At 41.5% G+C, this 15,755-nt stretch overlaps 1 protein-coding gene across 7 annotated transcripts in view; it reads right to left on the bottom strand.

Moving 5' to 3' along the window:
- IQCH (IQ motif containing H) overlaps positions 1-15,755 on the bottom strand; it is an 85,876-nt gene that overhangs the window by 56,425 nt on the left and 13,696 nt on the right. For all 7 annotated transcript variants that reach the window (XM_083586334.1, XM_083586333.1, XM_083586332.1 and 4 more), the window contains 5 exons: positions 11,772-11,886; positions 10,584-10,712; positions 9,064-9,284; positions 7,338-7,889; positions 5,850-5,916 (listed from right to left, as the gene is read on the bottom strand). In XM_083586334.1, the coding sequence (XP_083442460.1) occupies positions 5,850-5,916; positions 7,338-7,889; positions 9,064-9,284; positions 10,584-10,712; positions 11,772-11,886 (1,084 nt within the window). The remainder of the gene's footprint in view (positions 1-5,849; positions 5,917-7,337; positions 7,890-9,063; positions 9,285-10,583; positions 10,713-11,771; positions 11,887-15,755) is intronic.

Raw genomic sequence — 15,755 nt, 5'->3', positions numbered from 1 at the left:
GCATAAACTGACAAAGATAGAACCATTACTACAAACCAATGACATGATTTCCTTCAAAATGGTTTATACATAGCGACTTGTTAGTATGTCCAATTTACAACTTTAAACTTAGCTAATTCAATGTTAGCCTGCCTAAAAACTGTCCTAATGTAAACAAATAAAAAAGATCAATTGGCAAAAGAAAGAGCTGTCATGAAATCAATAGCAAGTGCTGCTTAACAAACACAGGCTTGATGTGGGTTCTTGAATGGTTTGCTAACAAGATTAAAGCAATGCCTTTTCCATATGACTAATGTACCAAGAATCTTCAGAAACGGGGCCAAAATTCCTGGAAAAAAATGCTAAAACATGGAAAAATTGTCCTCAAAGCTCTACATTTTGGAAAAGCAGCAGTAGTAGACATTCTAGACACACTTCTATATGTTTGTCTGTGTGGGGAGGATGGGTGAAAATTCAAAACTTGAGCACTGAAAAAAATCATTATACGAGCATATATATGAATGCTATGTGGCACAGCTTCATGTTTCCAACAGTAAACAGAGCTTTTGGAAAGTTTACATGCAGAGTATGAAAACAAAAGCTTTTCTCTGTCGTTCATATCTAACATCAGGTAAAGACTATGTAAAGGTGTATGACATATGCTACAACTGAAGTTCTACTTAGTTATCATTTGTGTTAACGGAAGAAGCTATCAGAAAGTAACCTTAAGCAACCAATCTCCTTAACTGGATTAGTATCCTCCATATCATAACCCACAATACTGTGTTCCTAAACATATTTCTTGGGGTGTGGGAGTCTGGCTGGGGAAATGGAAGCGTATACCGAAATAAGGGCACTTAAGTTAGCAATCTGAGTTATCATCTCAGATGGCCTGGACGATCTGAAGGAATAACCGAAGGTGCAACAAGATGGTAGCAGAGCAAGGAGAAAGTTTAGCAAATCCTTTCCAGATGCTCACGTGAGCAAGCCAAACTATGAGCCACAATGGAAGGTGAAAGGTAGCCCAGCAGTTTCCCCTAAGGGGAAGTTCCTTCTGCTCCCCAACATGATGATTAATTATTAGATCCTGAGTGAAAAAGCAAAATCTGCCAAAGCTTGACAAGAAAAACAGAAATCTGCTTTAAGACTAACACCCCGAGCTATCAGGGTGCACGTCCTTAATAATAGTGCCATGTGCACTGTTTGTGACATTATCCTGGTGTCACAACCAGGAATCCCTAAATCAGGAGATATGAGGTACAGCCTGACCTTCCCACAGCACACACCTACCTGATTCTAATAGTGAGAAGCCTCTGGTACTTTAAAGGAAGCATTGGTGGATGGGTAGCAAATCTTAGCACAGCCTTCGTCAACCTGGTGCCCTCCATTTTCTTTGAACTACAACTCCCATTAATCCCAGTTGAAGTCTAAAATTTATGGAGGGCATCAGGCAGGCAAAGGCTGCCTTAGCACAAAAACATAGAAGTGTAGAATCATAGAGTTGGATGGGATCACAGGGGTCATCTAGTCCAATCCCTACAATGCAGGAATCTTTTGCCCAACCTGGCACTTGAACCCATGACCCTGGAATTAAAAGCCTCATGTTCTACCGACTGAGCAGCCACATGTTATGAGCATATAGTAGAGATAGCAATATTTCTGCAATGTGCATGAAGACTACACATTTCCAAAGGAGAATTATGAGCTGAAATTGAGCAGTAAATCTTCAGAAGCTCTCTGTGGAGCTCATGAATATTACTAGAGGGTCCAAATCTCCTGCCCATTCCCCACTTTTGTACTTGCTTATGGGGAGGATGGGCATACTGAAAAGCACAGCACCACTGGTGAGAATCCAGCCGCCTGCCATCTTAACTACCACAGAGGCATCTATATGTAAAAGAATTCTATACAACAGGAAACTGTGATCTGCTGAAGGATGCTGGTGGACTTGGGTCTAAAAGGCAGATCTTCTCCAGGCAGCCACATTCAGCCCACGAGTAGATGTTAGGTTTTATTCTGAAAATCCACTGGTATCTCAGTAAGAGAACTGCCAAGCAGGGCTCCTTGTACTGAGGAGCTGCCTTTGTGACGCTCACTGCTCTGCACACGTGTAGCAAAACTGAGCAGTAGTCAGAAACAAAAACTCCCATTTAACAGCTAAAGGAGGTTTAAGATGGGTTAGTGGGGTTAAGGGGAGAAGGGAATGCTTCCATAATCATACATTATATGCAGCTTCACCAGAGCTGTGCTGTGGAGCAGAACTGTTTATTTTATTAGGATGTAACACCACAATAGCCCAGCGTTTGACTTGGTGAGAACCCCTTTCTGCACCATCATAACCCATAAATCATGGCCGGAACGCCTTATTGCAATTTCAAAAGTAGTATTAATTTTTAAAATTCACATGTTAATTTAGGAAACAGGATGGAATGTTTTTTATTGAAGAACTGCATCCCACTACGGCATTTGCCTAATGTGTTCATAGAACAGTCCTCTGTGTAATCGGGAGATTTCCTAGAGGTTACGACAGATAATGGAAGGGAACTGGACAAGACAGTAGATTAAGCACAGCCGTAGATTTAAATATTAAATATTATGTAGTGCAGGGAGGGGATCTGTCATTTATTTGAAAATAAAACATCCAAGTGGAAGAATTATTCTAAAATCACAGAAATTCTCTCACAATGAATGCAACCTATGTTATCGCCCTTCAGTATTACTGCAAATGAAATGGGCCACTAAGATGACATTTCAAAGGGAAAAAATAATTTATTATTAGCTGAATTCTTAAACATTGTTATTAATACTAGACTTTTAATGCTTGATAATTCGAATTATTTTTGAAACTGATTACTACATTTCCCCCCTTGACCTGTCCTTTGCTTGTTAAATATTATGGTCAATAGATGAATAAATTGTTGTTGAGGGAGTGATTTTATTTTCCCAAAATTGCACTGAAAATTTACAAGGCATTTTGCCTGTACTGCCATCAAGATAAGCTGAATATGTACAGAGAAAAATGAACCACATACCCAACTAATCAAAATGTCATTTCATTTTTCCAATTCCAAAGGTTTACATAAGTTAAAAACTATATGCACACCGTTTTTAATATCAGCTGTTTTTAAAGAGAAAGCATCATTATAGCAGGCTGGTTACAGAAAATGCATTGTCTCCCCATCCTGCGCTCTCAACAGGTGTCTCTTAAACTCAGGCAAACTATTAATGTTAGAATTATGGCTGTTCCTCAACAATACTGTTCACTGATGCTCAAGAATCAAAGCATAACATTCACAAGATACACCGTGATCAAGGAAGGGCACATGGTGCTTTGATTTTTTGCACTTTCATTTCTAGTCTTAAAGCGACTGACTCTTTCAAAGACAAAGTTGCCAGTAACATGGCTTGCACACAAAAGCAGCAAAGGAACAAATATATTTGCTTTAGCTTTATCTACAAATATTGCGAAATGCAAGTTTAGCCTGCTGCCCAAACTGAAACATTAGCAAACACCAGCATAACATTCCAGAAACACCAGTTTAATGGCACGTTTTGTGCTATGTGGTGATTCTTTTTGTGTACTGTGGTGATTCTTTTTCTCAAGCATTTGCTGCTATAGAGAAACTGACAAACTGGGAAGAATGCCTCACTCATCTGAATTTATGTCCAGTACGTACAGTATAGTTATGATTGACAATCTAAGGGCGTGGCTACTTGCTATATGGACAAAAATGAAGTTTGGCTATTTTATACCAACACACCCTTGTGAGTGGATAGGAGTGGTCTGATAGTGTGGTAAAAACAACAACAAAAACAGTTAAGTAGACTTCTCCTGCTTTGATATAAATATTTATGGTGGAGCTGTACTAAAAACTGAAAAAGATTCGAAAGAAAGAAAGAAAGAAAGAAAGAAAGAAAGAAAGAAGAGCTAAAAGTGTTACATCAGTTTGTGGAATTTTTTTTTACGTCCTGAAAATTCACCAGCATTTTAGTGCAAAGTTATCTTGATATATAGATTATTGTATGCAATGTCACCTAATGCACACATTTTGGGAAGTGATTTCTCCTAACATAATGCATTTCCCTAATATATGCATTTTTCTACACATTACTTGATTGCATTGCAAAATTTGGGTACATTAAAATATGGAAGGATGACTGTGTTTCAGTTTACATATTATTTCAGGAAGTCCAATTTAGGTAGATATATCTTCAAATGCAAACTGAATGAAGTATCTCTCTCAGCCTGACTAGGGAGTAAGTCCCATTGAACTCAGTGGGATACTTCCATAGAATTTGTCTGGTTCCTGGATGCCAGAAAGTGCCCTCCATAGATCAGGCAAAATGTCAATTTTGAAACGGAAATGGTCTTTTTAAAGTGCAAATATTCTGAAGACGCTAATTGCTACCCCTTTAGTTATAGCACCAACATTTTATTTTTCTGTCAAATGTTCTCAAAAAGGAGAAACAAATTATTTCTTTAAAAAACATCTTCAAGACATTTGCATAATCTCCAATGACATTTGTATATTTTGCTAGAGGTAACAGAAAGCAAAAGGTTATATAGAATATTAATGGGGCTCACTTGCAGAAAAATCTTCATCTATTTTTATTATATCAAAAGAATTAGAAAGGACTTCTAAAAGCACTAAGCATGTGGTAATATTGCTGACGTCTGATTTCGAAGATCTAAAAATGTTTGTTTGCCAGCCATAAAAATTATTGCCCAACTCCTCTTTGCATTTTAGGTCAAGAGCAGTTGAAAGTACAAAATAAAATGATAAGGTACTATGATAAAAAAGGAAGCTAGGCTGCATATTCCAAACCAGTGTGACACTTTACATGTGGCATTGAAGAGGAATGACTGAATAAGACCAACGGATTGCAAACAATTGTTGGGACATTCACAGCTATGAAATTGCCCCTTCATTCTGTTCATTTTGTGCCAGCCAAGTCACCCCAGAGGTTCACCCCCCCTTCAAGCTGAAACCATAAGCAAGAGCAAAGATGCATATATTGAAGAGAAGCATTTAATACTTCTTACATAGTTTTCACTCCTTCGGATTAAGCCAACTACATTTCCTGAATTTAAGTGGATTTTAAAATCTGCGACCACGGCTTATATTTTCACCAATTTCCTAGAGAGAATATTTCTACCCTTTTGAAAAAACACTCAGGCTACCCCATCACTTTCCAGGAAAGACTTTTTAAAGCCCCCCAATTCATAAATGTAATTAAATAATTACATTAGCGCTAATTAACATGAAACTGCAGATTATTTAAGTACGGGGGAAAAACCCCACTATTCAACTTCTTAATTATTCTTGTGCACATAGCATCTCCTTTTGCTCAGGCGCCCAAGGTGCAAATAAAGCATCCCATCTGCTCGTAATTAGAACTAAATAATTTCAGAGAATGCAGCTTATCATTTTGACTGCACATTTGATTAAAAACGGTGCAAGCAAGATCCCAGTTTATTGGTGTAATAGCAACGAAGCAGGCAAGCCCATGTCCCCCCTGTCATTAACGGATACTGGAAACATTATCTGCTATATTGAGGGGAGGGGAGGGGGGAAAGAAGGGAGGGGAAAATACAACTTTTTAGTTCATTTCATACAGATGAAAGCGAATTACAGCAAATCACCTCTCCACTGAATAGCGGCCTCTACATAATGACTTTATTTGCTTAATCCCCAAATTAAACGCCGTTTCAAGCGAAGGCCTTGTGTTATTACTCTCATCATGTCGACAACATTTTCCTGCCGAGACCAATTTGAATAAAACAAGGGCCTTCCTTGAACTCAATCAAGGAGTCATAATGTGGTGGGTAATAGAGGTTGCTGATAGATCCAGAGACAAAAGCGTTATACCTAATGATGGGATATGGATAATGGTCCTCCTAGAGGTCCTGATGCGATTCCAGTTGGCGGCCAGATGCTAAAAATCAAGAGAAGGCATTGATCAGTGACAGGGGGAAGCTGTGGCGGATACAATCCAGTCAAACTTCAGCTGTTTCCCTCCCCCCTTCCCTTTTCCCACTGTACAGTTAAGCCAGGCATAAATTATATTAATTGATTTAATCACATACTTAAAACATCTTCCCCAATTAATTTAATTAGATGGCTACATGAAGCTACTGGCAGGGGAAGATTAGAGGCTGATCACTTAATTAACAGAATATGAATGAAAAAAAAGAAAGCAAACATAAATGAAATGGTGAGCACTAATTAAAAGCCTGTCTACAAACTTAAGTACTTTCTGACAAAGTAGGGACTGCTACAGAAGCAAGTGAGAATTCTCTCCGCCCTCCACCCCCCCCCCCAAATCAAGTGCACAGCACAGGTGTAAGTGGAGAGGAAAGGTCAGGCAGAGAGAAAACACAGATGAAGGGAGAAAAGAGTGGAACTAGACTGGAAGACAGATGTGTGCTTTGCTACCCAAAATGGCAGCACGGAATCAAGTACACCCTACACTCCCCTGTACCATTTCTAAATGGAAGCACAGGGTGGTATCCAAGAAAATGCTTTTGCTACTATTGGCCATGAAAGGGAATTTCCTGTCCAACTCCTCTCCCCAAGTGGCCTCCCAGTCTGCCCTAGAGTGACCCCAACTCTCCAGACTTGGGGAGGGCCTGGAGGAGAGAGATGGGGCACTGCCCATGTTAGGCTCATTCCAAATTTATTAATATTTTTATTATTAAAGTTATTAGTCTCAGGAATAGGGTGGGTCCTGAAACACACATCTTAGGTGTCAATGGCCAGTGTAAAGGGGTGAGATTCAGCATGTGATGAAAGCCTGGATGTTGAAAAGTTTTTCAGATTGTGCAGGTTAAGAGAGATGATTGGGTATTTCAATGTATTTTTATATGCATCTCTTCATTTTTAGCTGCGAGTTTATTATTGTACTCTTGTACCACACTTAAAAGATTTCTTATGTTAAGAAGAATATGAACAGTATACATAAATACATAGAATTATGGGGAGAGAAAACGTAATAGGGTTGCCATTTTCAGCCAAAATACCACATTCATTGCGAAGTCTAATTTCAGCCTCTGTCAATCCATTTAGAAAAACTAGATAGTTTTCTAACAAGAGTGACCCAAGTAGAAAAAACGGAATTGCCCCCCTAGTATGTAGAGGGGAGGAAACAGGCAGCAGTTCTGGGTGCCCCCCCTTTTTGTAAGAAGAGGGGGTTGAGGAGAGAACTTATGCACAGAAGACTGAACATCTAATGAAGGATGAAATGTGCTTGGACATGTGTACAGTTAAATGAAAAAATAGTAGCATTTTAACGCAACCACTCAAGCAAGTGATGTTTAGAGAAGGAGCACTGCCAGAACAGCTGGCAGCCTTGCGCACCTTGGCCCTGATGTAGAAATTCTCCAGGTGTCTCTGTCGCGATTCCTTCAGGGCATTTCTGACACGCCCCCGGTGAACATGCACAAGCCAAGAGATGGCAATCACTCCCGAGGCCCACTGCTGCTGCCTGAAGGTGATGTAGGCTTTTCTGAATTTGTAACACCTCCATAATGCCTGTATCTTGGTAGCTGCTACTGCAGTGCCATTTTGGCCTTTGTATCTCTGGCCAGGTTTACTTAAGAGCTTTTTGACCGCCGAAATGTTCTTTATCACAGAGAGAATTTCCTCCCTAGTTGGCCTCTGGTTCAGCTCAAAATCTGGAATGATCTCCATCACTCTCTTCCCCTTGACGATGGCGAAGGGAACAGCATAGTCCTTCAAAAAGTTAGAGACGTGCTCCAAGAAGGAAAGGACACTCCCCCAGAATAAGCAGCAGTGATTTTTAAACCCTTGGAGATCAAGAGCCGTGTAGTCTATGGCTCCCTTGCGAACTGGTATCTCAAACTCTAAAGAGAGATTCTGGAAGGTCGGAGATGATGTTATTTCTGCGGTCTATGGAAAGAGTGAAAGACGTAAAGGGAGTAAGACAAGAAGGAGACATGCTGTCCCATTAAATACCTACAATGAGATCCTAAGGATCCAAATCCTGGAATATTATGACTACCAATTCAATATGCATCTAGCCTAGCTACGATATCACAAGCTCTGGTAGCACAAGCTCTGCAGTTTTATTTAGGATACCACAATGTGCTCTATGTGGGGCTTCCCTTGAAGATGGTCCAGAAGCTGCAGCTGTGTGCAATGTGAGATAATGTGTTACTGATCCTTCAAGCTCTGCATTGGCTCCTGCTGTGAAATTTCCTCCCACTGGAGATACAGATGCCCTTCACCTTATCTGTTTTTAGACCACACTAGATGTATTTATTCCTATGGAAATGAGTGATTTAAGGGCTTATTACTTTTGGTGTTATTGCTTTTTATGCAATACTGTCACGCTGAATTTTGTGTAGCACCCTAGAAACCTTTGGGTCAAAGGATGGATTATAAATACAACAACAACAACAACAACAACAACAACAACAACAACAACAACAACAACACTAATAACATTGTCAATGCAAGGACGGTCTTGACCAATCACAAACGAGAAATAAAATACCTAATGGGTCAACTGAAGAAGAGTAATGTTTATCTAAATGTGCACTGAGAAAGCTATTGGGGAAGAGGCCGGGGCTAACATGACCAACCATGATGTAATAGCTATTTTTTTCTTTGTTTGTGTGTCAGGAGGACTCTCATGGGGTTGGCACAGCTAGAACTAGGAACATGCAGCTCTCTGCGCAGCTGTTCCATGATCTAGCAAATGTGCAGCTTGGAACACCTTCCTAGCAGTGAAGTACCTTCAGACTCTGGACTGGCTGCTAAGTCCTCCTTGACAGAAACAGATATAAAAAGGGTTCCTCCTAGGTGTAAGATCTTAACTGAGCAACGAGGTCTTCCTGACACTTGTGTGTCTCTCTACGTATATTGTGGATCAGAACTCCCATCAGCGCGCTGGCTGGACTTGAAGGGTGTTGGGAGTCCAACAACCTCTGGAGGGCACCAGGTTGTAGAAGGCCATATTAAAATCGCTTGGCAGTTTTATACATAACTGGGGTTATGTAGCTGGGTGCTATGAATCGAATGGATACCCAACATTTATAGGATGGAAATCATTTTGTCGTACCTTCAGCACCATGGAAGAAGACTTGGACAATGCCCGCTTCTGAATTGCCTGCATTAGGGGCAACTTTGATTTCTTGGGTGAAATAACAGAGATGCAGGATGGGGGTGGAGCAATGTTGCCCTTGCTTCCTCCTCTTCCCTTGCTTGAGGTGGAGGTGGGCCCGGACTTTGGATAAGGAGGAGGAGCCAGGACTTCTCCTTTCTTGCTCTCCACGCCTCCATCTACAGAAGGGATGAATGTTTTGAAGAGCTTTTATTAAATGTAAATATTAGATCACTAAACCTCAGGTATCAAATCTAAATAAATAAATAAATAAATAAATAACCTTGATGAATGATAAAATACACAGGGAATTAAAACTAGATCTGTTTTGTTATTCCCAACATTTCCAGCAAAAGCTACAACTATAAGCATCCACTGTACTAAACTACAAGTTACAATTTGGACTCTTGCAGGCTGTAGCTATTTTCTGGGGAGATTCAGTCACATACAGACAAATTCAAGTTGATTTGCACACACGGTGAGACATTCAAATTAGACTTCTTATGAAGATGAAAGTGCAAGAAACAACCTCTCTGCAAACAAATCAGGATGAATGCTCAACAAACAGGTCAGCTGGAGGCAACCACAGACACAAAAAGCATGGCACTGGAAATGCATTTTCAGGTGCAAAGCGGACAGAGGCAGAACGGACCTTGTATGGGTCCAGACTCCTATTCTTAGCAGAACAGGAGCTGCTGTTACAGTTTAATTTGCTGAAGAGTACCATGTGATGCCAGGAGGCTGGGCTTTGGCAGAGTGGGATGGCTGGTAGCCTGGGTGCTGAAAAGGCAGGGTGGCAAGGGTAAAACCACTGGTCAGCTCAAGCAAGCTTGACAAACTGAAGTCTATTTATTTAGAGCATTTGTACACTGCTCTTCACCCAAAAGTGGCTTACATGAAATCAAAACAAGACATCCCATACCCACAGACTTATGTTCAAACAAACAAATGCTAATACAACAGATAAGGGAAAAGGGACAAGGAGAAAAGAAGAAAATAAAACTCAAAACTCAGGCACCAATTTCTGGACAGTTGTCTCTATACTGACCAACTAGTAAAATTCAGAGGCAGGAGGTGCCTGATGGAGCTGGGCCTCTAGCAAAGCAGACAGAATGAGCCCTGCTCCCCATCTCTCCCTCTGAGGCAGCCTGATGAAATGTTTGCCCTCAGATGACAGTTGAGGCGAGAGGCGACCTGATGGAGCTGGCCTGTCAAAGCAGAGCCAATGGGGTAAGCACTGCTACTCAGCTCTCCCAGTGCTGGAATGGCAGCCCTCAGATGAGAATAGGGGAGGAACTGTTCTGGCAAGTTACCAGAAAGGAAGGAAGAAAAATCACCCTCAGACTCTACTGGGTTTGTCTGCTGCTGTGACCACTAGTCCTTAGAAACACCAATGCCATTGCCAAAATACGGAACACTGACCAGTCAATGGAGAAAGTTTCTCCTTTACAGTATCAGCAGCATCTCTTTGTCCCTACCTGCAGCTGGTTTCTTGTGCTTTTCATGAGATTCATGAAGAGGAGCAGCCTGAGGAAGAATGGGAGGTTTCGCTAGAGTAATCCTAGCTGCACGTGGAATCAGGCCTCTTTCAATAAGATTCAGGATCCCTAGATAAAAACCAGGGAGGCTCAACAAGTTCTTTCAGAAGCAGCTTGGTCTGGGAAGTGTAAACTCCTCAGTCCTAAAGCCAGCCCACCAATATCATAGAACTGTAGAGTTTGAAGGGACCCCAAGGGCCATCTAGTCCAATCCCCTGTTAACGCAGGAATCTCAACCCGTGGTTCCCCATCCAATCTGAAACAATACCGGACCGTGCTTAGCTTTGCAAAATGTAACAGCAGTTTTACTGCTGCACCGCTACCAAGCAACATTTTTAAGACTAACATTTGCCTTTGGTAAAGGTGAAAAGGAGGGAGAGATGGAAGAATGCTGGGAGGAAGGAAGTAATTCTCTCTTGCTTCCATCTCTCTCAAACTTCTGAGACAGGAAGTGGTTCACAAAGGAGATCAAGGTGGAAGAGGAAGAAGAATGTATAAATGAGAGTATTCTTTTTCCTTTTCACTATCTCCTCCAGTTGGAATATGACTGAGGTGACAAGGGTGTAGTGGTGGTGGCTGGTGCCCCCTGGGCAGAAGGTAAGGAGCAGCCCAACAGCAGATAGCTCCTGAACCAATGATGGACAGAGTCAACTACAATATTCCAGTTTCCCTCCCATCCCTGCTTAGTTTTTCACTAAGAAGGAAGCTGACAGCCAGGGACAACCCCAGGACTGGTTGTAAATAAGAACATAGGCAGTTTGGGGCTGGCTGAGAGTAGACTGAGGCTGGTGGGGCAGCACCACATTTGTCCTCACAGACTAGCCTCCACTGGAAGGGGGAGGGAGGCAGAGATGCCCATGACAGAAGGATGGAATCTTCACTTCTGATTTGTCCTTACACTCTTTCCCCTTTCACACACCATGCAAAGAAGAGGTGAGAGAAGGGAAAAACAGTGAGTTAATTTCCTGCCAGGTGCTGCCCATTCATCCCTATTTAAAACAGCCCACCAGTCAAACTGGCTGCCAACCAGTGGTCTAGGTGAAGTTATATATGCCCAGCATAACATACATGCCAGGACAAGTATAGCAAAATAAATCCCAGAGGATTGGGCACGCAGCTATGACTGACCTTTCTCCGCATCTGTTTTGGAAACTGGAAAGGAAACCTTCTTCAAATGGAAGGAAGGTGGAGCTACTGAGAGGCTGGGGACCGTAACACCTTTTGCTATCTTCTGAGTTGGTGCCTAAGGAGAGACGAGAGGAAACCTATTCCTTCATCAGCTGCAAACTTTTTTGATATTAAGGAGTTCTTCACGCACGCGTGGCTAAATAATAAATACCATTTCCGCTATGAATAGTTTCATTAAGGTTTAATAATAAAAAACAGTATGAGCTCAGATTTTACTGCTTAGGAACATGCCACACGATTGTCGACTGTCAGCGGTTGAAGCAATTTAAAGGAGAGTTAATTAAAATCTAATCAATGTCTTGTGATGTCCGCTATGCTATAAATAATAAAATAAATTTATGAAAACGAAAACACCCACAGGCTTTTACAAAGAATTAGCTAGGTTTCAGCAATGACACTATGTAAACCAAGGGAGGTTAACCTGTGGCCCTCCAGACGTTTTTGGACTACAATTTCCATCAGTCCCCAGCCAACATGGTCAATGTGCCAGGGATGATGGGAACTGTAGTCCAGCATCATATGGAGGTGGCCACAGGTTAACCACCCCTGCTGAAAATGTAAAACTGGTTATTCTGAAACTGCCATCATATTAAGGCCATTTAAAATTGTTTAGGCAAATCTCATCCTTCCACCACAAACACTCCCTTTTGGGATATTTCTGGTGGCCTGGTGAAACTCACTCAATTCCCTGATATATGGTATACAATGGGCCCGCAACTCATTCATAATCTACTTAAACAATCATGATTCAAGGTGAATAGCCAAAAATTAATTAAACAAATAGGAAACCCACCACAGAAATAGCTTTTTAAGCCCTCTGCCTGGTTACTGGTCTCTGAGAGGATCACGCAAGGGCCCTGGAACACTCCTAGAGGCCCACTCTGGACAGGTAGGGATGGTTGCATAGGATTGATGGTTCTGGGCATTCCTGGCTTTATGTTATTTTGCCTTTGCATGTGGACCCCTAGGGCAGAACCCTTACATAAGTGATGGGCCCAGTGTACATGAATGGCTCTTCATCATATCTAACATCTGCAACACGGAGCAGTTTTAAGTCTGGTGCTTATTCACTACTTTATGTCAAATAAGTGAGCGGCAAAATCTGAGCTTGGGCTGTCAATTTACACCTCTGTTTCAGCACAAAACAGGAGGTGGGGAATACAGAGGCGTTGGACTTGACCATCAAAGGCTGTTCAATTATCTTCACAACTGAAGATATCTTTCATCAGAAGTGAAGCAAAGGCCACAGCAAAGAGCTGTCAGGAGAAAAGAGATGGAGAATGAATGACACACCATAAGGAAAGCAGGAGGGGACAGAAAGTGCTTTGTCCATTCTCCACACCTCCATGCTTGAAGCATCAATTAGTTAGTTAGGAAACAGCTCCTTACTAACCTAGAAGAGAATGGGTGGGCTACAGACAGATTGTGCCTATTTGTCATACATGACAGTGTTCTTAGGAAGAGAATTAGGGGCAAAGTTGGGAGGCCAAAAGGATCCAGTTCATTTCATATTTCCAGATTTATGATAGTGGGGAAAGGCACCCATTGCCCACTGCAACACACTCTCAGCTGGTGGTGTGAAAGTTACCTAGGAAGTTGCCTAAACTCAAAGACTATGGAATGCTGCCATAGGTAAAAACAAAAAGAAGAATTTAGCCCCCCCCCCAACCTTTACACTACTGTCAAGTGTAAGTTCCTTCAATTGCAGTGTCATGTCTGGCATTGGTTCCAACACTAAGGCTGCAGTCCTAACCATGTCTTATTGACTTCAATGGAGCTTACTACTAAGTAAGTGGGGTTAGAATTGCAGCCTAAGCCATCAACTGATTGTAAGCCTGAACACACCATTTGAGAGCAACATAACACTTGCCACCAAGGGAATGCTTCCCCCCTTCTTCCCCAACAGAGGCATTCACACAAACAACCTTTCTTTGGACCAGGTTTGGTCTGTGGTAATCTCAGGAGCAGGAAGGAATCAGATTAGAATCTACCAACATTGTCACCAGATCTTTCTTGAAAAATCCCCACGGATGACTCATTACAACACAATGAATCTGACATATCTAATTTCACAGAAACATTCTGGCGAAGAGAAACATTACATCAGAACACAATTTTCAAAGGTTAGAAGAGAGATCTTAATTCGGGCTGCCGGCAAACATTTGCTCTGCATAATATGCCTGGAACATGCTGCAGAAGTATTTTCTCCTGATCTCAAGCAATTCTGTGTATAATTAACTTGAGGCCTGAGACAAAACAATTCTATTAGTCTTTTTGAAGTGCATTTCTCTTGTGGATAAGAACTCCCACTCAATATGGTTATTTTTCTCTGCTTCAATTTAAACCGAGCATCCCCCCCCCCAAAAAAAGATTTTCTGTTTAGCTCATTGTATTTCTTTTGTTATTAACAAAGCAGTGCAGAGGCAAAAGAAGCTTTTGAGGGAGAAACACATTTCAGAAAAGGGGAATGGACACTGGAGGTTACTATCACTTTGTCCACCTTATACTTGCACAGCTGAGTAGCTGACAGACAAGTTTTCTCTTAGCATCAGATCAGTGCTTATGACGGATCACAAGCAGATTTGGCTTCAGATGCTGCTCTTTAGTGACACTGACAAATTAGTTGGATAATTATTTCATATTATCAGTGGCCCATGGAATTGATTTCATAAAATTATGGACACATGGAAAATATATAGTCCGTGCAAAAAAACCCCAAATACTTTCCATCTGTGATGAAACTCTTGAGTATTTGATAGTCTTCCAAAGGAAGAAAAAAACCCCTCCTGATTTTGTCACTCTCTATTAAAATGCTTTTTGACTGTGGAAAAAGGAGGTACGAGATATAAAGATAATGTAAACTACAGGTGTTTTTTCACATTTAATAAAGCCTTAAATCAAGAGCACTGCACCATTATCTATTCTTAAATATTTCCTTGAGTTGAATATGCCCCCTCTCTCTAGGTAGTTAGAAGCGCTTAACAAATATGTCAGTAATCCTTCCAACAGTTCTGTAAGGTAGGCCAAAATTAGTGGGGTGGGGTTTACAACATATTCAGGTCACTCAATGAATTCATAGCTAACATGACATTTGAAATAGATATTTCATAGCTCATCCCTTTAACCACTAGGTTAAGTCTGCAGCCTCCTTACCATCTCACTGAGTCAATGCCTTTCAGTTCTTTGTGTGCATGGTCTGCCTTTAAACTGTTAGGAAATACTTTTTTTACTGAAAACCTACCAAAAGTCCCCCCCCCAATCTATCCATCTCAAAACTCTGCCGTACCAGGTGTTTGTGCAAAAATAGCTACACAACTCCAGTCTGTGCCACATGTGCTTTTCAAAAAACGAAACAGAAGCAGCACAGAAGGAAGTGAGCGAGATAATTGCTGGCTCGAAGTGCCACACATTTTACTTGTGGGCAGAGGGCCAGCTTACACCAGGCAGAATTGGCCAGCGCTGCTTATTGGAATTCTGGGCTGGGCCTTCATTCTGGTCCGGCGACAGCTGTAAGCCAGCAGCCCATAGCATCTCAATCAGGCGCCGAGCTCCGTCAAAGAATGCTGATACGGACGGAAGCCGCTTCAGCTGCACTCCGCCTTGCAGAATGACAGTCAATCTTGGATTCCAGATGACAAGAACTGGATAAAAAATGTAAAACAAATGGTGACCTTTCTAAAGATTAATTTGTTTACCAACAAAGAGCTCTCCGTTTGTCATCCAGGATAGGGGTGACCTTCACATTCCCATTTCTAGGTTGAGAGGAGGCTGAATGTAGTCATCTGTTCACTTAACTCTGTCTCACCAATTATTCCCTCTCTTATTTTTGGTGAAAGGGACAGTTTATTAATTCACTGTGGTCTCCTGTTATGTTCTTATAAATGCAGTCAACGTATTCCAGATTACTGCAGTGGAACATCAATT

The sequence above is a fragment of the Podarcis filfolensis genome, assembly GCF_964270895.1.
Source record: "Podarcis filfolensis genome assembly, chromosome: 14".
Taxonomy (NCBI): domain Eukaryota; kingdom Metazoa; phylum Chordata; class Lepidosauria; order Squamata; family Lacertidae; genus Podarcis; species Podarcis filfolensis.
Note: the sequence above shows the minus strand (reverse complement) of the source record. Positions and strands in the feature narration are given on the sequence as shown.